Source organism: Brugia malayi, assembly GCF_000002995.4.
Source record: "Brugia malayi strain FR3 genome assembly, contig: Bm_v4_Chr3_scaffold_001, whole genome shotgun sequence".
In the NCBI taxonomy this organism is placed as follows: Eukaryota; Metazoa; Nematoda; class Chromadorea; order Rhabditida; family Onchocercidae; genus Brugia; species Brugia malayi.
In genome coordinates this window covers 11293572-11320542 of record NW_025062477.1, presented here as the reverse complement: position 1 = coordinate 11320542, position 26971 = coordinate 11293572, and the positions used below count along the sequence as shown (strand labels likewise).

General features: G+C 30.4%; 7 protein-coding genes across 8 annotated transcripts; 1 reads left to right on the top strand and 6 right to left on the bottom strand.

Annotated features, from left to right (window-relative positions):
• Window positions 1–101: 101 nt before the first annotated feature.
• Window positions 102–2276, bottom strand: Bm2640 (nuclear transport factor 2 (NTF-2), putative; the record flags this gene model as incomplete). The annotated part of the gene is made up of 7 exons (XM_043080865.1): window positions 102–181; window positions 289–405; window positions 584–710; window positions 804–895; window positions 1130–1261; window positions 1722–1911; window positions 2118–2276. The coding sequence occupies 7 exons, from the start codon at window positions 2274–2276 to the stop codon at window positions 102–104; spliced, it is 897 nt and encodes a 298-aa protein (XP_042936799.1).
• A 367-nt stretch (window positions 2277–2643) lies between these two features.
• On the bottom strand, window positions 2644–3501 carry Bma-rps-10 (40S ribosomal protein S10, putative; the record flags this gene model as incomplete). The annotated part of the gene is made up of 3 exons (XM_001894861.2): window positions 2644–2771; window positions 2913–3093; window positions 3358–3501. The coding sequence occupies 3 exons, from the start codon at window positions 3499–3501 to the stop codon at window positions 2644–2646; spliced, it is 453 nt and encodes a 150-aa protein (XP_001894896.2).
• Window positions 3502–5666: 2165 nt separating this feature from the next.
• Bm6623 (trans-Golgi protein GMx33, putative) lies at window positions 5667–9049 on the bottom strand (the record flags this gene model as incomplete). Its single annotated transcript, XM_001894860.1, has 7 exons — window positions 5667–5792; window positions 6803–6934; window positions 7629–7766; window positions 7854–8003; window positions 8370–8501; window positions 8705–8824; window positions 8993–9049. The coding sequence occupies 7 exons, from the start codon at window positions 9047–9049 to the stop codon at window positions 5667–5669; spliced, it is 855 nt and encodes a 284-aa protein (XP_001894895.1).
• Window positions 9050–10347: 1298 nt separating this feature from the next.
• Window positions 10348–11566, top strand: Bm6801 (small GTP-binding protein domain containing protein; the record flags this gene model as incomplete). Of its 2 annotated transcripts, none has more annotated exons than XM_043080863.1 (4): window positions 10348–10440; window positions 10791–10878; window positions 10997–11161; window positions 11328–11566. In XM_043080863.1, the coding sequence occupies 4 exons, from the start codon at window positions 10348–10350 to the stop codon at window positions 11564–11566; spliced, it is 585 nt and encodes a 194-aa protein (XP_042936797.1). The 2 variants fall into 2 exon arrangements, with proteins under 2 accessions (XP_042936797.1, XP_042936798.1); XM_043080864.1 differs by having other exon boundaries at window positions 10997–11145; window positions 11328–11333.
• A 952-nt stretch (window positions 11567–12518) lies between these two features.
• Window positions 12519–14253, bottom strand: Bm7189 (hydrolase, NUDIX family protein; the record flags this gene model as incomplete). The annotated part of the gene is made up of 3 exons (XM_043080862.1): window positions 12519–12692; window positions 13117–13418; window positions 14187–14253. 3 exons carry the CDS (start codon window positions 14251–14253, stop codon window positions 12519–12521), a joined length of 543 nt encoding a protein of 180 aa, XP_042936796.1.
• A 1060-nt stretch (window positions 14254–15313) lies between these two features.
• Window positions 15314–19424, bottom strand: Bm7187 (MiaB-like tRNA modifying enzyme, archaeal-type family protein; the record flags this gene model as incomplete). The annotated part of the gene is made up of 9 exons (XM_043080861.1): window positions 15314–15685; window positions 16216–16396; window positions 16765–16910; window positions 17038–17139; window positions 17650–17838; window positions 18160–18336; window positions 18589–18717; window positions 18857–18966; window positions 19301–19424. 9 exons carry the CDS (start codon window positions 19422–19424, stop codon window positions 15314–15316), a joined length of 1530 nt encoding a protein of 509 aa, XP_042936795.1.
• A 1736-nt stretch (window positions 19425–21160) lies between these two features.
• Bm7188 (RhoGAP domain containing protein) lies at window positions 21161–26971 on the bottom strand (the record flags this gene model as incomplete). The annotated part of the gene is made up of 12 exons (XM_001894857.2): window positions 21161–21355; window positions 21565–21791; window positions 22125–22234; window positions 22748–22926; window positions 23151–23381; window positions 23666–24009; window positions 24204–24330; window positions 25274–25414; window positions 25549–25716; window positions 26052–26190; window positions 26455–26556; window positions 26922–26971. 12 exons carry the CDS (start codon window positions 26969–26971, stop codon window positions 21161–21163), a joined length of 2013 nt encoding a protein of 670 aa, XP_001894892.2.

The window sequence follows — 26971 nt, the reverse complement described above, 5'->3', positions numbered from 1 at the left end:
TATCAGAAGATGAGAAAACTTTGTCAAATACCTTTATTAAGACTTATATACATAAAATTAAAAATTTGAAATGCCTAAGGAAAGAATAGTTCAATTATGAATTATCTAAAGTAGCTTGAAGGTGGTGCAAATTCATCATCACGTTCATCACGCTGTTTTGTGATCCATCTATCATAAAGCACTGAAATACAAATAATTTAATATGTGCGTCATTTTTTCACTAATATCAAAAGACATGACAGTAGAGATATTTATACTGGTGATCCTCTCCTCAGTTAAAAAACATACCTTTTCCACGATCCCACTCACGAACAGGGATGAATTTTTTTGGTTCTGGTTGCACCGTTTCAGCTTTTGGCAGTTGATCAGGAAGTGGAATGTCAAGAAAATTCGCTTCATTATCTCCTGAAATAAAGAAATAAGCTAACAAGGAAAGCAATAAAGTGGAAACAAGTATAACTGAAATTTCTATGCAATATTCATCACGGAGTGAAAAACATAAATCCTTTTCGATTTACAGTTAAATTATGTCTTCCACTACATGGTATACTACTAAGACTTAAAATCACTAAATAATATTTACCTTCAGAGTTCCATGAGGGTAATTCTTCCAAACCTTTTCGCTTCCGTATTCTATTCAACTGTTCCCACTTCTTCTTTTCTCGTTCTTCAAGTAAATGTTTTCTTTTCGCTCGATTAACTTCAGTTTTCTAAAGATGAGAAATCACCACCGAAAAATGGATATAGAAAAATGCAACTGAAAAGAAAATCCTAGACTGTGTTAGTTATTTTTGATTTCTTACCTTACTCAGTTCCAGTAACTCTTGTATTTGTTCTTGCCTTTTACTTTCAGTGACCGGAAGCGGAACATGAGAAACACCGTAAACTCGCTGTTCTAAATTTATTTATAAACTAATTGAAAAAATAGTTTTTTTTTTTTAAATAATCAAGAAAAAAAAATGCTCAGAAATATTGTAAAAAAAAATAAGACCTAACTATAAGAAACTATGATGGATAGTTTAGTGATCAGCAGGTAAAAATAAAATCGATCAAGAAGTATTACTACTCAAACTGACTAGTTTTTATATCTGAAAATTAAAATGAAAACAACTTTGATCAATTATTATACCTTCGTTTGGATTGAAGTGTACAGCTTCACTTTCTTCATTTTTTGCTTTTTCAGCATCATTCAAACGTTGCTCTTCTTGCTCACGCTTCTTTGCATTGAAGTCTACCAGAAATTCCACTGGTTCATTGTCACCTGAAATGCAAGAATAATTTGATTTGCTTTTAATTCATCTTTTTCTCTCAAAAGACACAGTTACCAATAAAAGCAAAAATGACTTGTTTCCACTTAATAAAACACATTGTATTGAACGAAACTAAACATTTCAGTCTATTACTTCTACACCAGCCAATAAACGAATCTTTTAATGTATTATCTATCGACTTTTCTCAAACAACTCATTCCATTGTACCACTCAATGCTCACTCAAAATTAAAAATAATTATGCAAATTGAAAAAAAAAAAACTTTTTCATGTACATGTCCCAATCATTCCTAAATTACTTGTACTTGCTCATGTGTTTTACTAAATCACATACAAGTAGAGAAAAGAAACTACACTTTCGCTGTTACATTTTATTATTTGTTACGTTTTTAGTGCTTCCAAAAAAAAAAAAAAAAAAAGAATGCTGCTTCTAAAAAATAACCAAACGAACCAGTTAAAACTGCTTCGCCTCGACTTAAGCGAGAATAAATTTCACTTTTCTCTTCTAGTATCTTTTGCACACGCTTCCTCTGTTCTTCATCATGTGCTATTGACTTTTCTAGTTCACGGATACGTGCTTCTCGTTGGCGTTTCTCCTCCGCAAGTTTTTTCTCTTCTTCTTTGCTAATTCGTAAAACACTCTACAGGAAAATTCAGTATAGAAATTCTTTATAATGCCGTTTAAATTACTGCGATTTTTCAAATCTCCACTGAAATGCTTGATTACCAAATTCTCTGCAGTAAATATCTTCGGGAAAGAAGTGATTCTAATATTCAGCACCTCACTAACAAGATAAACCATCCAAATTTATATTCCGGAAAACAGCTACATGAAAATGTTACATACCTTCCTGTTGGAAGCTTTCACCGTAGCTGTAGCAGCTTTTCGACGTTGCTCATCGATTTTCCGGTACAACTCACCTTTAAGCAAGAAAAGTGATGACGCATCTGATGTTTCCAGATGATGTTTCTCGCGACTCGAAAGTGACGGACCAGGAACATCCATCACTGCTGCAAAATACAACCCCTCCGACTCAGCTCATTAAATACAAATAAATCAAATGCCGTCTTCCATATTCTTTTCCATTTCCTCAATAACTAACCATTCTTTTTCAGTTCATTCGCAATCTTTTACCAACATAACGAGTTCAAATCAACAGCAACAACCAACAAAAAACCGAAATTTAAATTTATATTTCTACATATGTCATATTATCATCCCATTACTTAAATGCTAAATCTGAAATAATGACGCAGCAATACGGTTTATACTTCTGCTGGTGTATTACAAAATTACATCTACTCGAGTCATTTATTCAGTAATAACAACAAAAAACAACATTTCCAATCATTATCATTTTTTGTATACAGTCTTATTGCAGGGCTCCTGCACCCCGACCATATCCACCCCGATAACCTGATACTGGTGCTGCACCTGGACCCGCCTCGGTTACTTTCTCAGCTGTTCGGTATGCATCTCTATCGCTTTCTACTTTCGGTCCTGAAAATAAATCTACTCCGTAGAAAGACCAGAATTTAGTAAGCATTAAATCAAGGAGCCAAAAACTCTAACTAGCCACACTTGAACTAAGAAAACAAAAGATTCACAAGCTACCAAATTTTGAAGCTAAATCAAGATTACCTCGGGGCATACGCTCGAAACCAAGCCTTGGTTCTCGCTGTTTGGCCTTGACAGTAGATGGAACAATTTCAGCTGGCAAATGAAGATATTCTCGCAAATAATCAATGCCTTCATTCGTTAAATACCAATAATGATGCCGCCAAGCAAATTGTTCTTTTACGTATTCCCGTGAAGCAAGACTCTGCAGTTCAAAACTTCGATTAACATATTTTTTCACCTTGGAAGAAATCAAATCCATATCCTTCTTTTTTTTTTCTACTTTACACATACAACCCTCCATATATGAACATTTCCAAATTGTTATATATTACAATACATGTCAATGTTATCCGACACAAATATGTTGCCCAAACCTTCTACAGTGCATCAAGTTGCTATGTTAATTAAAAAAAAAAAAAACTACAGTACATAAATGAAAAATATCAAAATAGTAAAAATAACTCACCTTGCAAGCTTTTATCACTTCCAAATTGGTTACATTTGGTATATTAGGGTGTGTTTTCAAATTATAATCTTTCTTAGCCACACATACGCCTTCTTTGAACAAATACTCATAAATAGCTTTCCGATTTTTTGTTGGCATCAACATCTTTGATGATTTTCCAAAAATTTCACCTACTACCCCTGACATTATTGCAACAGATAAAAATACATGATAGCAATTCAAGCCCTCGATAAGCATGCAACGAAAAGATTTTCAAATGAAACGAACAGAAATAAACAAACAACTTTATGAAATGCAAAAATACACCGATCAGGTACAGTTCATTTGTTAACTTACGATTTATACTTCTGCTGATATATTACCTTACAATGATATAATTAGCTAATTGCTGAATATAAATAATTTCCCAGAAGAAGCAATTAATATCAATTCGTCCTTTATATCTCAGTCATTTGTCAAATTATCAATGGTTAGAATCAAATTACTTGAGTTACGAAACACTTTTATAAATATGCTCCCATTTTTCCTACTAATGATCATATATTACCAAATAATAAGTAATAGTAAGTAATCATGTGCTAAAATTGGTAAGTCTAACTTATCTCATACTATCAACAATTGAGAACCTAAGAAACTGCTAAAAACGTAAATTACGCTAAAAAACACACCAAAGCTTTAACTCGAATGAGCATCTCAATCCCATAACGTACTTCCTAAATCAAATTTTAATGCAGTCCTATCTCGCTGTGAAATACTAGCGTATCCTAGCATAGCAATATACTACTATTATTACTGCTGTGCTGGGATACGACTATTATTAGAAAGGTTCAAAATAATCCCTGTGTGTTAGTTACATAAGTGTAAACCATGTGTTTTTTATCATAAATAATAAAACTAATATGAGATATGTTAGGCTTATAAATTGTAACAGGTGATAGTTCCTCATTAAAAAAGTAAAATAAGATATGAAGAAAATAAAATTTGCTTTATTGACTTGCTAAGAGGAATATAAATGGAAAATATTTCACCAAAGTAAATCTGCAGAAAAAAAGAAATGTTATATGAATAATAACAATGGATAAGAGTAGCGAATAGTAAATGAAAATTAATACGAAAAAAAAAAAGCGACTTAATATCCCATATGTATGCATGTGTGTATATGTATATATAAATTATATACAGAATCGAAACGAGTAATGAAGAAATACGAATAATGCGATACTAAAAATTGAATTACACTAACAATATGAAATTAAAAATATAAATCATTGCTATCTTTATGTTTTGTTATTTTATACAATGCTTTTAAAATGTGCTTATTATTCCACATCAAGTTTTATCAGTGGAATTTATATAAAATAGTAACATTACAATAGATTATGAGCCATCTATTAAAGCTTATCACAGACATCTCATATTTTTCAGGAAATCTTCTGGCAAGAAAATATAAAAATACATGAAAGAAGTAACTTTTAGCAATTCTTTGCGGTTTAAAAATATCATTCTAAAAAGTATTAGATTTGTTCAAAATTGTAAATGATACAAGAAAAGACAAAACAATGAAAGTCGAGAAATCTTTTGACAGAAATATTCGATATTTGGAGAGCGAAATAATCTACGCAAAGAGATGTCTTAGTCAACCGAAAAGAAAATAGTCTGAAATGTAACAATGTGAAGGAAATAAAGATAAATTGCCAACACTCCAAAAAAAAAAATGGCAATAAAGGCACCATAAACGGTCTCAAATTTAATTTCAAACATCTCAAACACACATACATACATATAAACACACATGAATGTGCAAATAATCTGTAATTATTACTAGTATAACGATTTGCTAATTCGTATTGGTTCCAAAACTTATTCCAGTAATAAAAGAAAGACCCAATTTAGTAAATAAATAAGGTTGTGTGAAAGGATTATGTTTATGTGAAATGGCTACCAAAATATGTTACAAAACAAAAATATGTTTGTTCAATAAATAAGACAAAAGAGGATCGAGGTAGCTTGCTTAGCAATAGTATAGTCTATTTCCGTCATAATTTATAATTTTACAGCGCCTTAATTGCCGGCTACAAAGTTCTGGAGCAACTACTGCGCTGAAAACTAATAAATGAAAGATATAAATTAATGAAGAAAGTTCAGCGAATAAATTAAAATTAATCACTTGGAATCGTTCTTAGAATGTTATCCCAAACAAAATATAAGAATTCTGTAACAAACCTTTCAAAGGAAATTTTCCCAAAAATATAACCATTTCATCTAATTTAAACAACAAATTACAGTTCTGATATGTCACCAAAGAAAAATTATTTGTTAAAGGCTCCGAAAACAGCCCACATTACATCAACACATGGATCTTTCTTCTTGTCGCTTTCAGCGTCGTAATCAAGTTCAAGTAAAGATCGTACACGCTTCATTGCTATTTCATAATCCTGAAGAAGAAAATAGAACTACTATTAAAACTTTAGTCGTACAATTGACATCAGATAGTCAATTAAAGAGTTCTATTAACATTTTTTATGTTTAAAAAAATTCAACTTCAAATCAATCATACTTACAGACATAAATTTGAAAGATAACTTTTGCCACAAATTGATCTAACATCATGCTAAAACATTGCTCAAAAATGACTGATTGACTATTGTCTTCTACAAAGAAGTCGCATTATCTCAATCTTACATTCTTCAAGCAGAACATTGCAAAAATTGGACAGTATATGTATAACATTACGATTTTTATCTTGTTATGACAGCCACTAGGTTCGTTCAACTTCAGTCGATGATTTAAAAAAGGAAAGAAAAAAAGTCGTACAACAAACTTTCCGCTTACAGAAATGAAACTCCGTCAAAAAATTACAACTATCTATAAGATGCAATAAGCAGGAAAAATGCCAAGGAAATAACATATAGATTGTTAATTCCTTCTAAATAAGAATCACATACGAAGCTTTCAGTAAGATAAGTAAAATAGTAAAGAAACAATAAATTCTGAACTAATTATTGACAATGAACACTAAGAAGTAAGAACCAAATCGGTGTAAAAAGGAAAAAAAAAAATCATATTCAGAAAATGAACATTTTCCAATAGAAAAATATTCAATTTTTTTAACAAGAACCTCAGAAAAATCGATGAAAAATACCATTTATATGTGCAAATAATTTCAACTTAAAATAGATTTAAATTAATCGACACATTTCCGTTGGCATATTGTCAAATCGAGAGTTTTGATGAAAACATTACGATTTGAAGTAAGGTTCCATTTCATTCTAAAAAATTGCGACCCAAAAAAACTTTTTCTTTTTTGTACTCCGAAAATAGGTAAAAATGTAGTGGCATGCAAACATCATTAAAACATTGAAATCTATATATAGGTGGAATAAAAATTGCCCTAGAAAAAGATATGTTAAGTCGTGAATTAATAATAATTAAACATAAAGAGAACCTGATCAGAAAGAGGGTTAAAAGCATTTTCTAAAACGTCGCTAGCATGAGCCAACACTACCAATGACATCATTCGTTTCTCCATCCTCTGTACATCATTAGTCCACCGTGACAATACAGTTTCTTGTACTTTCTGAAAAAAAGAAAACAGCGCTTAAAAATCTGCTTCCGTTTTCTTTCTGCGTTGACAAAAAAAAAATACTTCTGAATTTAAATTTCGTCGTGGTACCAGTATCACAATGCCTTAATTAAATTAAATCCAATATTAGTTAAATTAATTAAATTTAATATGAAGTGGAATATTTTATTAAAAGGTAACAGATCAAACCATATGATAGTCGACTGCAATCAGTTTTATTTTAGTAAGTTACTAATGACTAAATGACTTAATACAACTTAAATTTGGGAAAAAATAAGGTTCGATTTCTATTCCATTGAAAAGCAACCGGAATGATGTTTGCTTAAAGTGGTCACAATGAAATGACTGTAATGAACCAAATTGACCTTATAAGCTAATAGGTTAAAACAAAAAGATATAAACGATAAATGTTTCATTTATTTTGTTTCTTTAAAATACATTAATAAGCAGAAAGAGAAACAAAAACATGTCAACCGATGCAACTGCAACAAACTGAACGAACTACAAATAAACAACTACTGCATGTTGATATGATTGGTGATAATCTCTCAATAATTTCAGAGGTAATGTAATATGAGTCCGAATAATAATGACAACATTCCTTGATGATTCAAATCATAAATAAATAAGGAATGCTGCCCTTTCAAACTGTTAATCTTCTAAATTTCTAAAAAACAAAAATGTAAACCTTAATCAGTTTCTGTTTCATGTTGCAATCATGAAGTGGATGAGTAGTCATGTCGAAGAGAAAGAAATTTTGCTTTTCTGTTGTTAGTACACCCTTTTCAACCAAATTTTTCGCCAGTCGTTCACGTACATTACGAAGCTGAACAAAAACATTTTGACATTATGTTCAAATAAAGACACAATCCATAATATCTCAAAATGAAAAGTGAAAATCATAAAAAGTAACCTGATAACGCAATTTAAGTGGATTCCACGTTTCACCACTGAGATATTCAATCCAACTCGTCACGGTTTCCGGTGGCTGTGTTTCCTTGATATGCTTTAGTGTTTCGTCCAAAATCACATCGCCTGTGGGTTGATCACTTTTCAACAACACCTAAAGTACAGTTGTAAAAAATCATTCTGACAGTTAAGTGCCAAAATGATGTAAATTCCATTCCTGTCTCGCTAATTAATTAATCTATAAAAAAAGCACTATGTTTAACAGCTGAATAAAAATTAATTTTTTCTGCAAATTAATTTTGAGTTTAATTTTATGATGTAAAAAATTCTATACTCTAATTCTACAATTTCTTTCAGAATCCATTCATTCTCTGCTCTTTAAATGCAAGCATATGCCTATAAAGACCAAATGAAAAATAAAATTACAAAAAAAAAAAAAATTCCAATTCTTTACTGAATTAATTTTAATATAAAATACAATGATGACAGAAGCATGCAAATATATGTTATAAAAGTATACCTTCCTGTTCATTAAACTTTTCTTCCGCATTCCACATTTCTCTAATTCGATTCGGTTCCTTAGTGCCAATTCAGTGAGAATGCATCCCCGAAGACCACTACTAATGCAGTCATTCCAAAATGATGTATAACCCTAAGTAATAACAGAAAATTTACAACAGTCGCACGCCGGATTTAATCTTCAATTTATTACATTTATATAGGATAAATGATCGAAATCATTTATTTCAAAACATTCATTTAGTAGGTCTTCGTTATATAAATGGTAATTTTTAGGAATAAAGAGTACAAATTTCAAACAAACATTCGAATTATATTAAAAATAAAAAAGCTAACTTCTCTATCCTTCAAACCAAGCAGCAAAATTTGTTCCATTAATGTTAATCTTGTAGCTTTATCATCGTCAAACTCTCCTTTAGAATCATCACTGTCAATATTATCAAAATCTTTCGCATTCTAGAAAAAACAAAAAAACAAAAAAAAATTTCTAAATTATATCAAACAATAAAACTGTGTAATTTCCTAACGCACAAATATTTAAAAAAATTTCTTTGTTAAAGATTAGATATATGGAGAATTTTTTTTTTATTTTCCAAACACAAGGAATTAGCTAAGTTTGCATACCTCGTCATTTCTGAGAGATGCAACGGTTTTACGTCGCTGTACGAGACCGTCCGACATCTCACGTCTTTGCTAATTTTGATGATTCCAATCTAAAAGAAAGGTAAAGAAATACATTTTCAAACAGCGCATTCAACGAAACCATTCAAAATTCCACCACCAAGTGTTGCATCATTATTGTTGCATAAAAAAAGAAAATCCAGAAAAGGTCCGAAAAACAAAATTATTTATTTCTAAATAATGGATTACATATGGTAAATTATTTCGCCCTCTCTCTTTCTCCCCCTCACTAACTCTAACTAATGATATAATTAGAAGAGATAGGTAAACAACAGAACAATTTAGCAAAATCATTTATTCATGGCTAAATTAATTTTGCTAAAGCATTCATAGTATAGCATAGTATCACTTCGACATTTACTAGTATAAATAGATCAGAAGAGAATATTTAACCAATAAAACAAGTAAATCAAACTATAACATGGATACTTGCATTAAAATACAAAGATCAGAAAGAGAAATACAAGGAGAAGGAAGAGAGAAAAAAAATTGGGAGAGGGAGAGAAAGAGGATGAATTATCAAATTCTCTTAACATTTCATAATTTTTATTATTAACATAGTGCCAAATTGCCAGTTACAATTAATAAATGTGGTGAGCAGTAGTGAAATGAAAAACAAATGGAAATATTATGAGATCATCAAAAATGCTTCTCCCCTTCTTTTTTTTTTCTCAATATTTAATATGGAAGGTAATTCTACCTGTTTCTCAATACCTATCCACGTTATCAATCCTATTCCTTTTTTCTTTTCTTTTTTTTGCGACAAATCCCTTAACCCCTCCACCAGGTAAATATATTTATTTTTCCTTCTCTTCTTCCTCTTCCTCTTCCCCTTCTTTCCTCTTTCATCTTCTCCTCGCCAATCAGTCATACATATTCAAAATTTCGTTGTAAGAGAACGAAAACAATTTACAACTATTACATTTTTATATATTATTTAGCTGTATTGTCAGAAAACTTTCATATAATAATTCTTTGATCACTAGGAAGTCTAAAATGTAGGATAGGCAATCAAATTTTTAATTGGGATGTTCACAACATTAAGCATAAAATAATTCAAGGTTATATTGAATATAAAATGAATTGGAATTGTACTAAACCTGAAATGATTTAGATTATGTTACATTTGAAATGATTCAAAACTATACTGAATATAATATATGACAATCCATAGATGTGATTACATTTTTATATATGCAAATTTTAGTTTCCTGAAAAATTTTCCAAACTCAGGATTGTATTTCTTTCAATCATGTTTGGTATATAAAAGAGGAGTTAAGCATACTTCAAACGGAAAGATGTATACACTTGGAGTTGGTATATGGGAACGTTTGAGACGAAAGAGCAATTATTACATTGTTATCGTTGGATTGGATAATGCCGGAAAAACAGTAAGTATTTTTGAAATTCTGATCAATGCAAAATTTTTTTCTTTTTTTTGTTAGCTTTAAGAATATTTTTGTCAAATATTTCAAAATTTACAAGATTCTATCGTAAAATTACCACTTCTTTTTATAAGGATACTTGTAAATTGTTATTTGCGTTTTTTTTTTTTTTCCCCCCCCCCCCTTTTTTTTTTTTAAAGAATTGTTTCAACCTTCTAAACTACTGCGAATAACTTATTCTCGAGCTGTTCTCGTGATGAGATGTTTGTAATTTTCCAGAAAAGGATAATCGTTAGAAAGCTGTGGTAGATATTTTGAGGTTATCTTTTGACAGACAAGATATCAACTATTTACAGACCTTTCTGGAACAGATCAAGTCGAGATTTATTAAGAATTATCAGATGTTAAATCCACTGAAGATTACAAGCACTGTTGGTTTAAATGGTAAGATGATTTGCGGTATTTCATACGAAATGTTCATAGTACCGATTCTAAAAAAAATTTGATTCTTTATTTTTTGAAATGTGACACTTTAATGAGAGTTCTATGATAATTGTTGCAGCTGGAACAATTGTACTTGGTTCTATTCGTCTCAGTTTTTGGGATCTTGGAGGACAGGAAGAATTGCAGTCACTTTGGCATAAATATTTCGAGGATTCACAGGCACTGATATTTGTAGTTGACTCCTGTGATTCTGATCGATTTCCAGAAGTTAGTGAAGCATTCAGTAAGTAAATAATATTTTGTTTTGAAGACATCACTTCAAATCAAGGTTTCCAAATACTGAAATAAATCTTTAACTAGGGAAATATAAGTATGGATTAGAAATTATTTCTAAGCTTCATGCAGATTTATTTTTTCACTTTTTTCAAGTCCAAGATTTTTAATTTCAGAATTAGTAATGAACAGTGAGGCTGTTCAAAAAATGCCGGTTTTGGTTGTTTGCAACAAAAGTGACATAGAAGAATGCATAGGAACGGAAATAATTAGAGTTTTAACAACCGACGACCGACATAGGGGTGATTTGGCTCTCATCTCGATATCGGCATTACAAGGTCTTAATATTGACCGTTGTATGCGATGGCTCTATACAGTGCTAACGCGTAATCACTCTGCTATTGATCTCAGTTGATGAAATCTTCACCCTTTCTTTCATCTTTACGGTTTTTAATCTGTGATATCTTTGAGTTAATTACCTTCTTAAATATCTTGACATGTTTAATATGTTTATTAAACATGTCAAGGTATGTTTAATACAAAAGCTTTTGTTTTAATAATCCACATAATTCAGGATGTCAGGCATACTATTATGACCAAAGCTCAAACTTGTATTCATTTTTTAGTATTTGTTATCGAAACTCTTTGACAGTTTCCTCTTGCAGTAAGCTAATTTACTGATTTCAAAAGTGAACATAATATTTCATGTATAAACAGCGACCCACATGTTACAAATTATGCACGTTCTCCACAATAATCAGTCTGCGAAATTCTAGTGGTTAGATGATTCTTTTCCGTTTACTATTATTTCCATAATGATCTTCATACTAAAAAATAAGGAAGTGATTCCATAATATATTTTGAATAGAAGATCTAGCTAAGATCAAGAAAAACAATGATTGGGTTGCACGGAGCAGACCGGCTGAAAAAAAATCATGTAAATGGAAATCGATTTATTGATAGCAACACAATAAGAGACAATCAAATAAAATAAAGAGCAAGTAACTACACATCTTTGATTGTTGAAGCTCTCAATTGAAATATAATAAAAGCACCGATATGAAACGCAAATGAAGATGGCACCCTCCTGAGCCACTCAACTTATTAAAATCAAAAATAAGATTCTTGAAAGCTGAGGATATAACAAAATACGCTCCAGATCGATTGTAACAACATAAATCAAAAGCAGACAAAATTAGAAATTATAAATACTGACAAAAGAGATAAACTCGAAACATAATACATCAGAATAATTTCAAATTCGAAATTAAATTTAAAAAATGCACAAGCTGCTTCCCTGAAAGCTGTTTCTAATATCTTCCCACAATAAAGAAAAGATAAGGACGGATGAACGCAATCAATTTGAGCTACATACTACAAATATGTTCAATAATACATGTTTGCGAATGTTTCACTCGTCGCAATGCTTCTTGTAGGCTTACCCATTCCCTCTGTCGTCCGAAACAGCTATCTTCCCATTCCTTTAATTCTTCCTTAACTTTTAAAAGAAATACCACTGTCCGATGCCGTCTTTCTTCATCCTAAATTTAAAAGTCACAGAACGAAAATCAGAACCGGATTACAAATGATGTATAAAAGATCAAATAAAATTCGCTATTTTTTTTTCTTTTAATTGCATTATAAGTCATGATAACTCTCCCAGACATCATAAAACCTGGAGCAACTGTAAAATGTTAAATAAAATGCTTAAGGGATTACCCTAAGAAAGTCCAACTCGACGATACGGTTATTGTTTACATTGCAGAAAACCCATTTTATTGTGAACAGTGTATGAAGTAGAATTTTTCTCACTCATCTATCCACTTTCACTGTTCTATTATCTCATTCATCTGTTGATAGTCTTCTCCCTTAGTTCAAATTTAGAAGACGGATAATTTATATAAATAAGTTACCAAGATTTCTATTAATAAAAACTTCAAGCAGCAGAAAAAAAAAAACACTAACCCTAAATTCTCCGACACGAGTTAAAATTTCCGCCTTAACTCCAGCCTCCTCAAAAACCTCACGTAAAGCGGCATCCGATTCATTTTCATTCTTCTCAATGCCACCACCCGGAATGATCCATCGACCATCGTCTTTGCCACCAGTAACTAGCAAGATTTCCCGGCTGTTACCCTCACCGCGTGTGCATATTCCAGCAGCTCGTAAACGAAATCCCTCAGCGTCTCGCAGTCTCTCTCCATTATTTTTCCGCATTAGCCAAAACAACCGATTGGGTGTTATAGTAAAGTCATCGCTACCGAATACTGAAAATTGAATAAGAAGGAAAGGCATGAATACTTTACACTTCAAACAAAAAATCTTCTAAGTGAGATGAACTTTTATTTTCGATTACATTCCATAATAGAGATGCCAAGCTCTAAAAGCTCTAAATCATAGACAAAAATCACAGACAAGCTCTAAAAGGTAAGGAGAAGTCCAGTTGTCACACCCTAGAGAAAAGACTAAAAACATAAAATTAATAGAATAAAACGAATTAGAAAATGGAACAGCTTTAAGGGATTATCCAAGCCTTGCGTAAAGCAAGCCTTTCATTATAAAAGTTTACAGATTGAGCAAATCTTTGCTACTTTAAAGAATTTTTTTTTTTTTTTTTTAAATCTGGAAATAAATTTGCCAAATAAAATTAGTCATCAAAACAAAAGTCAAAATAATTATCAAATTAATCTACACTAAAAATGAAATACTACCAATAACAGCTAATAGGATATCAATATTGCTGATATGTAGTATATTTTATTTTATTAATCTACTACAAAATTTCCAAATTTTCAATTAAGATTATAACAACTGTCAAAGTATTTTCTTGTCATAATATAAATGAAAAAATCCAAAGAAAAAAAAAATACTTTCCATACAGCTATTGATAATTGTTAAAACAAGAAAGAAACAAAAAGAAAAAAAAATAATAATTACACATATGCCACCGATAACTCTTATCAGTACGCCATACCCAATTCTTCTGACAGCCCTATTTTACACAGCCTTTAACTAAGGACTCTATGAAAAAATACCGTCATCTTTATCAGAGTTGGAAGTTGAAGTTGTTGCTGTTGAATTGTTTGTGCCTTTGCATGCCATTTGTATTGATAGTAATTGATAAAATATCCAAGTAATAAATTGTTGATAGATTGACCGTAGAGTCTTTTTTTTTTCTTTTTTTGTTATCGTTTTGTTGTTTTCGTTATACATGAAATAATATAGAAATATGAATAGGGAGAAATTAGATGAATTGTATGATAAATATCTTTTGATATTATATTAAAGAAAAGGAATAATAATAGTAGCAGAAATTATCTGGTACAGCAAACCGCAACAGTAAAATGCAGAGTTGAACTTTAACCTCAGACTGGGTTGTAGGATTAGCTTTATCGATGCAGTGAATTACTTTTTTTCTTTTGTTTTTTTTTTTTTTGGGAGGGAGGGAAAATGATGAGGAGATAAAAGGAGATGAAAGGAAGAGCATTCCATTTATGGATCAATTTGTGTTTTTATTGGTTCGTAAATGTATCTGGCGATGTTGATAGGGTTATTTATGACCCTTGACCTCGTTGGTCATCTGGGAATTTGACCTCGGCAACAACAAAGATCACATTATTTCCATCGTTAATACATTTACTAAAATCAATTTCCAGTATGTTTAACTGAGCACTAGATAATGGAAGTTTAATGATTAGAATGTAGTTTGCCAATTCAATTTCAGAGATAATTATGAAGTTCTGATTTTTAAAACCCTTGGCCTCCTTGACCTGGGAATTTGACCATGATAAGGACGTTCTTTTTCCCCGAAAAGTTTCAATCTTAAATTTGATAACAGAATTGATGAATTTCGCTTTTTTGAGCAGCATTCTCGGCAATACTTCCTTTCAAACAATTTGTTTTTCATAAATTCAGTGTTTTTTCCATTTCAGTCCAGCTTTTCAGCTAAATTCAAATGTGAGTATGAAACCAGTAAATCTTAAATTTTCGAGAGAATAATGAGGAAACAGTTCCAACAATTTACAGTCTTTACCAGAGCTCAACATTCCATTAAAATTTTTTTTCTCCTATTCAAAATTGTTTATCCTGAACTAATTTCAGAAAAATTTCGAAGGTTTTATTTTAAATCGAATTTCAAGTAAACATAAACAATCAAACCATGCTACAACAACAGCAACCAAAAAATGAGGATCGACATGATTATACTAAAAGCTGTTATTCGGTAACTATGTGCTAGGACCGAGATAATAGCCATCGAATCATTGCTTAACCATGCATTAATATCACCACCTATTAACACAGCTTTCATGTAAAATTTAGAAACATCTGTAATGCGCACCTGAACCCACTTGCCTAAAAGGCATTTCTTGGAAGGTATAAGAAAATGTTCATAGTGTTTGTTATGGCCTACATAATGCTGCTGATCAGTTGCCAATTCACAAACAAGGACTCGATGTTTTTCACCAATTCGTTCTTTGTTGTATCTTGAATAAGACCGGAAAAGCGATGACATTTCTGCGGTCCGACGACGGGCCTAAAAGAAACAGCATAGTTTAAATTTGTAACTGATTTAAAATTCTCATAAAATAATATGTAATCGAACCATCATGGATTGACTAGGTTGATAGGAATCTGAAACCAGTCTAGTTCATAACCAGTATTCCTCATTTAAGTATTGAAGAATTTAAGAATAGAATAGATAAATTTAGCTTTGGTTTAATTAGAAGTTTATTAATAGAAAAAATGTTGAAAATTTCATTCCACTGAAGCACTCGTAATTTAAAATAGAAAAATTTTGGAAATCGAATGTACTTTCACTCTAAGTATCATTCGTATATAGTTTCAGACAGATTTTCAAGGGGTGTTTTATGGCAAACACTGATTAATTTTATCTTTTTGTTTGAATATTAATTCGAATTAGGTGGCTTTATTCGATCAATCCAAAGCAGTATTTTTCTCATTTATTTTATTATACTTTTAGACTTGCATATTATTATCTATTCCATACTACTAGGAAAATTCCAACAGTATATTTTTTTATCGGAAAAATTATATAAAACATACTTCGATGGTGTCGATTTTCTTCAAATTTGCAGCTGGAGTTCCAATTCTAGGATAAAATTGATTAATAAACAATGAAGGGAAACGATACTTCCGTACCAATGCCATACTCTCCTCGAAGTCACTTTCTGTTTCGGTTGGATAGGCACAAATGAAATCTGTCGCTATATAGATATTTGGAACGCTGCAAAATGTTTCTTTGCTACATAAAATAGTAGATTTTACTACTGTATTTTTGAGATCTACTTGTAAATACAATACTTTATTCATAAATATTCATTTCAAAACCTCTACATTATACGGACCAATGAGTTTTATTATAATTTCAGATAGTTTTTGTTATAGTTGTAGTTTTTATGTTTATCATTTATTGTTTTTATTATACATATTTTTAGTATTTGTTCTCTATTATATACTACACATCTTGCAAAGTTTTTGTTATAATTTTAGTCTTTATTATACATAAAACACAAGGAAAATAATGTCTTCGTTAATTTCTTACTGAAAAAAATGCATCATTTTTGAGAATATGAAATCATAAAGTTAACAAACTTTTGAATCATGTAATCAACAACTCGGCAGAAATCAGTACAGGTATATTCACGTTTCATGTCCGATAGTACAGCATCGCTTGCCGATTGGACAGGTATATGAAGAAAGGAGTAAACCCTTGGATGATTCAAAATTTCCGAAATCTCCTGAAATTCATAGCAGATTTAACAGCATCCAAAAAAATTCATTGCTGTACATAAACTGTTTGAATGCTTAGCAAAATCTATCGCAATTTTTGATTTTTTTATAAAATAAGAGCTCAGAAAAATTAACCTCAAGAAAATCCAGTATGTATGGTGGATTTGTCATTCCCAGTCGCAGCATGCATCCCTCGGGAATAATCTCTACTAGTGCATTTAATAGATCTGGTAAAACCTATAATAGGATATATCTTTTTTTCTTCTAAAAAAAAGAAAAACACAACAGTGATACTTTTCCATCACTCTTATGGAAAAAAGGAAAGAAAATTTTTGATAAAAAAATTTTAATTCTTCATCGTCTTATGTCTTTTTTCTGCTCTTCATTAGAATAGAATTACGGCAATTATAAATTTTGAAGAATAGTAAAAGAGATAAGAACTGTATAAAATTTTAGAGATAGGGAAGAGTAAGTTAGTATTTCTGTTTAAATAGTAATTAAAAGAAATTAATGTTATTATGAGTGAAAGAAATAAAAGAGAGAGATGTTCGTCAAGAAAAAGGTCATTTTAAGCAAAAACTATTAGAAAATTACATTTTCAATAGAATAGAAACATTAAGTGAGTAGCAGCAATGTTGTCATACTACTTGTTTATCTATTTTCATATTTCAATAAAAATAGGACAAACTATACGATCATGAAATAAATATTCTTATTAGACAATAAAAACTGCATTGATAAATATACCATATCAATATCGCGACCCCAAGCACCTAAATCTTCTGATGTTAGCCAAAGTTCTTTGCAACCATCAGCAAATGCATTTCGTGCTCGTTCTAATAAACTATCAAGTGGATAGCTAACAAGATTTCCACGAGCAGATTTTGTTTTGCAGTAAGTGCAATGGTTCAAACAACCACTACTAATTGCAAGAATCTGCAAATACGATTCACTCTTGCTTTGCAAAAACTGTATCACTCGTAAATTCTATTTAAAAAAAAGTCAATGATAAATCCAATTTGATTAAATTGCATAATGAAATATATTAAAATTTCTTAACGTTGCTCTTACATAAACATTTCATATTCCACAGAGACTATACATGTTGAGATACAATAAAGAATAATCTATAAATTAACAAGTTAAAAAATCGGAAAAACTATTCCAAATTGGCAAAAACCAGAAATTGTTGTTCAATTTTTAATTTACGACGAATACTTCTATAATACCTACTTAAAGAAAATTATACTCACTAACTTCTACAAATTTATTCTTTCGTATTTTTGGAAGTAACAGATTAGAATTTTGTTTCCTTCGCGACAAGAATCGCACACAATTTCCTTTCAGTGTTTCTTCCACTGCCTGTGTTACACACTCAATCTGTTTAACTCCAACTATTGAAATTCCATCCAAAAATCGCAAATTTGGTTCAGCCTTGAAAACACTAGATGATACAGGACATATACTGCGAAACATCCAGAAAAAAAAAAAAGGATGCCATAATCATTTTTGAATAATTTATTAAAATAAACTATATTTGGATAATCTTTGATTAATATAATTACATTTTCAAATACTTTTTGTAGTTACTTTTAATAAAAATTCAAAATAATTTATCTCCATCATTTCTAAAATTTTTCATTTTCATAGAAAAAAAAAAGAAGAGAATTTTTCTTAAAATATTACCTGAGATACGCAACCTGCTACAATAATAAATTTGTTCAACTTTCGAGCTTCTCTAACCATATTTTCAAGTTGTGTTTCAGATGGTGTCTTTACAGTGCAACTGTTTAGTATCCATAAAGATGCATCTTCCTAAAACAAAAGAAAAAAGAAAAAGAAAAAAAAATATGGATAAATTATTTTAGATAAAATTCCAAAATTTTCAAGCACAAAATTAGTCAGTTAAATAATGTAAGAGTAACTAAATAAATGCTTTACAACAAACACATACTTTTTTATTGGTCAGTTGATGACCAGCTGCAGATAATAAACCAGCCATTTGCTCAGAATCGCTTGTATTATGTGTACAACCCCATGTTCTTATGTAAATTTTTTGTGTTCCTGAAAAAAAAAAGCTTCTCACTAAATGAATACAAAGAAATTTAAATGATAATATCGTTGGATAATAATTCTATTAATTTCTATTACAAAAAATTCTTGTCTGTATAAAAGAAAAAAAAAATTTTAAGAATTCATATAAAAAATAAAACTAAATGAACTGACTTAAACAAAGATTTATTTAAAAAGTTTTTCAAATTTACATAGTAAAATTTATTTTATAACTCGTTTCCCTTTTTTTTTTTAAATGAAACTGCATAAAATATATGAATTAATAATGGTATAGATGAACTAATAAAATATTGAAATACCGATAAACATTAATAAATGTACATACCAGGAACAAAACTATCACCGTAAAATATTTCACCATCACCTTTCAGACGTTTTCTAACAATCACATAATCTCGTCCTAAATTAACAGTTGCAGGAACACGAATAACATCTTCTATATCTTCCATATTTCTACTATTATAACCATCCACAAGTACTGTAAAATTATTTTAATCATAACTCTATGAACAACCATAGTATGCTTCAATGATAGAAATGTAAAGTTAAAGTAATTCTAAAAATTACATGTAGGGTATACAAATTTAATTAGTCATTCTTTCTTCCCCTTTCTCTAATTCCATTTGTAAAAGAAATGGATGAATTAATTAGGAAGTACCACATATAATTCACAAATTGAAGATAATTCATCTATTAATTAATCCTTATCCGTACAAATTACAAATGTGAAATTTCTTCCCTGTTAATAATTGATATACCATATTTGCTACCGAAAATAACACACTATACTGTATCAAATGATATCAATTAAGAAGTAATACAATAAAGTTTTGTGCATTTTGTTAAATTTAATTCGAAGATATGTATATTATCTAAGATCAAGAAAGTAAAAATGTTTTAGAAATTTACAAATTTTAAACTTTCTGAGGTATTTATTGTATTTTAACGATCAAAAACCATACAATAATTGAAAAAAAAAAAGAAAGAAAAAAAAAAAAAAAAAAAAACAAAGAACTGAATCAGACGCGACAGTTCGACTAGATTATTCAAAAATAGTGAAGAATATGAATGATAGGATAGACTAGAATACTAATGCGAAAGTCATCAATCTAAAGTTGTAGATAAAGCAAAATATTATTTCAAAAATATCCTCAGACATAATCATATAATACAATTGATAGCATTTATTATTAAGCAACAAACTTTTCCTTACTAAACAGTAATGCTATCCTATCTTATTCAAAATTATATAATTACTCTGTAACAATATTTATGAAACATGTAAATATTTTAAAACTTGATACGAAAAATACAATAATATAATCATGAAAATATGCCAAAAAAAAAAAATTCACCGTATTAAAACAATTACAATGTCTATTGAAATTGAGAAAATTGAACAATTCCAGACTTGAGAAAAAAAAGAAAACGAAAAATTATGACAGGTGCATGACAACCACCGAAGTTTAATTACTAAATTAGATGGAAAGGCTTAACAGATATACTATCGACATTTGTTTTTGGAACGATGAAAAAGTTATTACCAAGGTTGATGGTGCACTGAATGAAAAGACAAACACGGTAATTACGATATATTATGCTACTGTCAGCAGTGAATGAAATACCTTGGCAAATGATACCTGGTACGATATTAACATATAATAATAAGATGAAATATAATTTGATAAACTTATTTGCATCGATGAGCAGATTAATTAACTGATAGGCAAATAATAAAAATAAAACGTCAAAATCGATATCTATACATAGCGTTTATGACAGATTCTTTCTAAAAAAATTCAAATGTAATGCCATATAAATCAATGAATCATAGAAAAAATTTTTAATGCAGAAATTCAAAGTCCAGACCATTTATTTACCTAAAGACAAGACCTTCAATATTGTTTTCAATAAAAACAAATCTTCCATTCATATAAAATATATAAATTTGATTGCTAGCCATATGAAATCTGAAGAGCACGTAGATTAAATGAAATAGTTTCGGGCTGCAAAAGTTATGACCTTCTTTAAACAGCTCATATACAGTTATCTTGGAGATATAATCAAGTCAACACCGGAAAAAAGAAATCATTTGTAAGAATACTTCAATAATTCTAAACAAATTAAAAGAAGAAATAATCGTCCTTTAATATTTCTTACACTTCCAAGAATAAATTTATAGAATTTAGGAAACAGAGCGTATAAAGGAAGTATCATAATGCAAAATAAGTGTTTTTAGAAACGTCATTTCTCGTCGCGCATTATCAAAAATAACACGTGGATCATCACTACCACATCGTAATACATTGGGTGCCATTACCATCGCTAAATTACATACATCCATCTTTGTATATTTCACTGTTTCTTCTTCTGCGAGTAACTGTAATATATATTTGTTTGAAAATCTGTGATAAAAATGAACAATGAATTGTTATATCTATTCCTAATATGACAACTTTAAAACTGATTTAAAGAAATCATATAGTAAAACAAATGAAATAAAATTTCAATCTTAAACTATAAGTTTATCCCAGTAATAGTATTATTATATGTCAAACAAAGGTATCACGAAAATAAACAAAAATGTACCTGGAGAAGTTCGAGTAATTTTGCTAAGACTAGACGATTTACAGCAGGTAACAACTCAGCTATACGACATGCTTCTTCAGGTTGATCACATACTGCTAAACAACGTAGATAAAAAGCATCCGGCAGTAGTGGTTCTGGCAATGAACGTAACCACAATTTTAATAACGCTGCTGGAACATGCGCATCACGCACAACCGGAATAAGTCCTCGATCAAGACGCAATCGTGCTAAAATTAAAAACAAAAAACAGCGATAAAACACTTTTTGAGTCATCGTCGCTAAAGTTTATTTATATATTATAAATAATCTTCAGCGTTGAAAAACATACTTCGCTCAAAAAAAGAAAAAAAAATTTTTAACTTCTAAGAATATGGCGGCTTATGATGTTTAAAGTTTTCTTCTCTTAAATATTTCTCTCTCTCTCTCTCGTTCCCGAATTAGTTTAAGAGAAGTAGGACATAATTAAAACAAGAGTACCCAGCACTTCAAATTATTTATTAAAGTAATGCATAATTACCAAACTAGTCAAATATAACAATTATAAATAAACTTAGTCTTACCTGTATGAACATGATCTGGATCCGCTGGTACACGGAAAACACCTTCAGTATGTTGTCCATCTGCCGATAATATCAAATCTATCAAGGTTGTTTCGAGCCAAGGCAAGATTCTGAAACATTATTATAAATTTTGAGAATGACCGAAAAAAAGTTGTGATTGAGATATATGCCATATATATTCTATGCTTAAGCTTAGAGTGCACCGAAATGCTTAAATTAGTGTAAGTGTAAGACGATGAGATTACAAAATTATCAGCAAAAAAAAGTAGAATGATAGCTAGCAGTAAAAATTCATCACTCAGAAAATTTTTGAAACATCAGTTATTAGTTATAAGCTCAAAAATAACAATGCCTAAATGATTAATAAAATAGCATGCATAAATATATTGTTAATAGTAACTGCTAAATTTCTTAGCCACAATTTGGAATTGTTACTGACATAATTGTCTCTCATCCTCCTTTTTTTGTTTTTCCCTTTATTTCCCCCTCTTTTCCCTTTTTGGCCGCGTAAACCTGAATAAAAAACTGCTGTATTACTACCACACTTAATATTAAAATAACTGATTAACTTACGAACAATGGAGTTCCAAAACATCTACAAAACTTAAACCATCAAGACAAACCTTTCTGGATACTTTTCCGCTTGCATTTCCATCAGTTCTTCCAGAGGAGTACAAAATTGCGGTGGGTTAAAAATATGTACACGAGATTCCTGAATAAGACTAAGCGACGGTTTTGGTCGTGTAGCCGATAAACGCACGAGACGTCTGCTGCACTGTATAGCGTAATGTGAGACGGGCACCTAAATCAGATCAAATATGATTTACATTTCCCTCTAAAATTTTCATCAAAGAAAAAAGCAAAAGTAAAGTAGTATCAGATGATAACCAGTAGAAGAAAAAAAGTCTGCCAATTACTGTTTTTCGATTTCTCCCATTTCTTCGACATAAAATCATCCGTCAGTTTTGCTTATCCTTGTACTTTTTGAATATTTGATGTCTACATTATTTAGTTCAAGAATGATACCTCGGGCATATCCAATAATCGATCAGAATTTGCTTCAATAAATTCAGTCAATTTCTGAGCTATTTCCGAATTTGACGGCGAGAAAAAAGACAGAAAAATAGCAAGCAATTCCCATCCTCTTCGTATCGAGTCAAATCTCTCATTGCCCGTCAACTGCTTCATAATTTGACAAAAAAGTTCATCGGCCAAACCTTCCTTTGAAATACCCCATTCACATAGTGTTAAGGCCAGCTAAAAAAATCAAGATAAAATTGTTTAACATACTTACACAGAGTTATTGAAAACACAGAGTACATTACTCTTTTTAATCATTACATCGAAAAAAAATGAACATAAACTGGGATGTCAATATTATATTAAATAAAAAAGTAATTAAAAAAGATAGCACTGTAACATAAGTTCAATTTTTCAGATAATGTAAAGTAATTATTCAATATCCACTATCCCTGTTTTCAGTTCTAAGATTTACTATCCTAGCATAAGTTCTGCTACAATTAAGAATTTCAAATTTCAACCTGATCAATGGACGTTTTACTTTTCCGGTCACCCATATAGCTCTGGATAACTTTAAACATATTTGGTGCTTCTTTTTTCACATGCTTGTCATCCATATTGCCCGAAACGGGTTGTTTGATGGATTCTTTAGTCCAGCAATCTGATGCTCCAAGAGTGGCGTCATTAAATTCACGAACTTTTGGGCTTGATGTTGAATTGTGACATTTTTTCAGTGTTGCACCATCATCAAGGGGAAGACGACTACTGCTTATTGTAAGTGATGAGCTGGAACTACCAGCTGAAGATTGAATAATTGATGGCATAATATTGGTTGAAGCAGATGATGCTGTACGAGTCGACATAACTGCAACAGAAAGATAAAAATTTTTAAACAAAAAGAAAAAAACCTTGAAAATATCAGCAATACGCAATTAAACAGCAATGAAAAATTCTGGTTATATTTATCAATTATTCACCAATACCATATAAATAATAATTATTCATTTCATTTCTGTTGTTTACAGCTCCAACTCTACTTTAATATTACTTCAAGTTTACCGATTTGCGGACGGTGCAGAGGTGTTGAATGACCTTCCAGTGAGTCATCACGAGGAATATACGAAGCAACTGGCATAGCAGGAACATTTCGCGGTAGGCATTCTCGATTTGAGTATATACGCATATCCTGCAATAAAACGATTTATTTGCATAAATTAGCAAATTCAGAGTAACATAGAGAAATGTATTATCCTATCTTATCTTGTCAAGAAAAAAGTACCCATTGCCTTTCGATTATTTGTGCTCAAGCAATATCACTGATATAATGACATAAAAGAAAGATATTTTAGGATAGAGTAAAAATAACGCTTATTTGAGGGGCGTCAATTAATTGCTTCGAAAATAGACACATAGAGAAATTTCAAAAACTTCTATAATTTCAATCATTTTGATCCACCTTCTTTATTTCATTTGGTCTAGATAGAATAAGAATGAATTCGTCGCCTCTATTTTTTGAATATTTACAAAAACAGCGAAGTGGAAAATGGGAAAACGAGAAAAAAAAGATTGATATAAAGGAAGAGATTGGACAATTCTGCGCTTTGCCGATCATTTCATTATGATATCACTGTAAAATAGCAACAGCTGGTTTGTTTTATGTTAATAAAAACTTGTCCTATAATGGAATGATATTATGTGATTCTAACAAAAAATCTGGATGACTCATTCAAGGAAGCACAACATTTTACATATATATGTATATACAGTACCCCTGAAAAACATTCCAGCTCTACATTTCAAAAACGTTATTGAGCTTAACTAATATAAGTTTTACAAAATCGATTAATGAGAAATCGAAAAAAGTATTACAAAAGAAAGCGTAAGAAAAAATCCACACTTCAAACTGCTAAATTCTAATTTTTCTTCTAGAATCATTTGCAGAATAAATGGCGGAATGTCTTATGTTTCAGGATGTTAAATTATGACAACTACTATTTAAATTTGTAGTATGAAGATATTAAGGTTCTTTTCACATGCTATTTCGTATAAGTTATCTTCTTTGCAAAATATGCTCTTCAAAAAGCATAAATAGAAGCTGTTATCGATCAGTCATTTAATGAAATGATTACCTGAACAGTATTAACTAGCGGTGCAATATAACCATGCGAAACTTGCACTGAAGAGGATGATTTATTATATGCCTTCCTTGAAATGGATGTATGTGGTGAATTGAGTCTTCTTGTTACAATTCCTGATTCAGGTGAAATATTCTAAAAAAAAAGTTGATTAAAACAATACTAAACCCAAACTGAAAGTGGTATATTTTACATAAAAATTATGCTATAAACATAATAGTATAATTCGAACGAAGACAGAAGTTCACTAATACATAAATAGTGCTAACTTGGGCAAAAATTGTATGGGATAAACTACGGCTGCTACCGGATCTCCTTTCTTCTTTCGGTGATGTTTGCGTTTCAGTATTTCGTTTAGTTGTCATTGTTCTTTCAAACACTGGACACTCATCATCATGCTCCAAATTGGAATGAAGTTCGGTATTTTCTTTGAGGGTCTATAGAAAAACTGTGAATAATAAATGGGAAAGCTAAATGTTTATCCTATTTCATAAATGTTAAAAAGTATTGAAATTAGGAACTGAGTTCATCATACACTGTATATGTATATATATTAAACGTTTTGTGTTTGTTACGACTGCTACAATGACTGCAAATTCCAATGAGAAAAGTAAAGAATGCAAAGACATGATGAATTTTGATTTCAGAATTTTTTAAATTCTCTGCTCGATGATTACTATCTCTGAATTGTGTCGCATATCATCACACTTTCAAATATAATAGCATCGCCGTTCCAACAGGCTTCTAGAGATACTGCATGTAAATTGTTTACCTGAAGTTTCGCAAGTGGTATAATATCACAATTTGCTGGTTTCTGCCATACCGTTTGCATAGTAGTAGCATTGTAATAGTAGAACCGTTGTGAATTGGTATCAAATAATTCCCACCATTGATTGCTTGCAGTCTTCTTCCTAAGAAAATGAAGCATTTCAAATAGCCAACAGAAATTATTCCAGTCTCATTCGTAAATAAAATATAATTTGTATTATATTAACTGTACTTAAAATAATATTTTGATTGAGCTAACAATTTCTTTCTACTCAGCTGTATATTCATTTAATGAAAGAGACTGAAAGTTGAAATGAAACAATAATGAAACAACTTGAAATGTGAATAATTCGCTATGAATCATTTTTAAAACTTAAAAATGAAAAAAAAAAAAAGGAAAAACTTACACTGGTACACCAGTTGGTGGCTCCCAAGCACATTGACCCGTTCGTAAATTTGCATACATATATTGCCGTGTCTGCGGTTCCACAATTTCCACCCATTCCACTCTGCAGTAGATGAGAATTGTAAATAAAAAACATGGAATATTAACATCACCTAATGTCTTTTTCTATTATTGTTTTTTATTTGCAATCACTTGGGCTAAAAGTATCGACTGATTCTTAATACAATCCGAGATTTAAAATTATTTGAAAAGGTTGAAAAGGACGAAAAATTAAAGCAAATCACTAGCGAAATAAGATCATCACCTTAATAAAGCCGTGTTTGTATTTAAAAAAAAAAAATGATGAAAAAAAAAGAGGAAACTTTTGCAAAGAATTAAGTCGACAAATGAAAAAGATAACTAATATATCAGAGAAAGATAAACGATAAGTATTGATGATAAGTGTTATGAGAGATAACATAACAATACTTCATTCCCGATGAGCAATGCAATTCGCTTCCACTTCGTCCTTCCTCCAT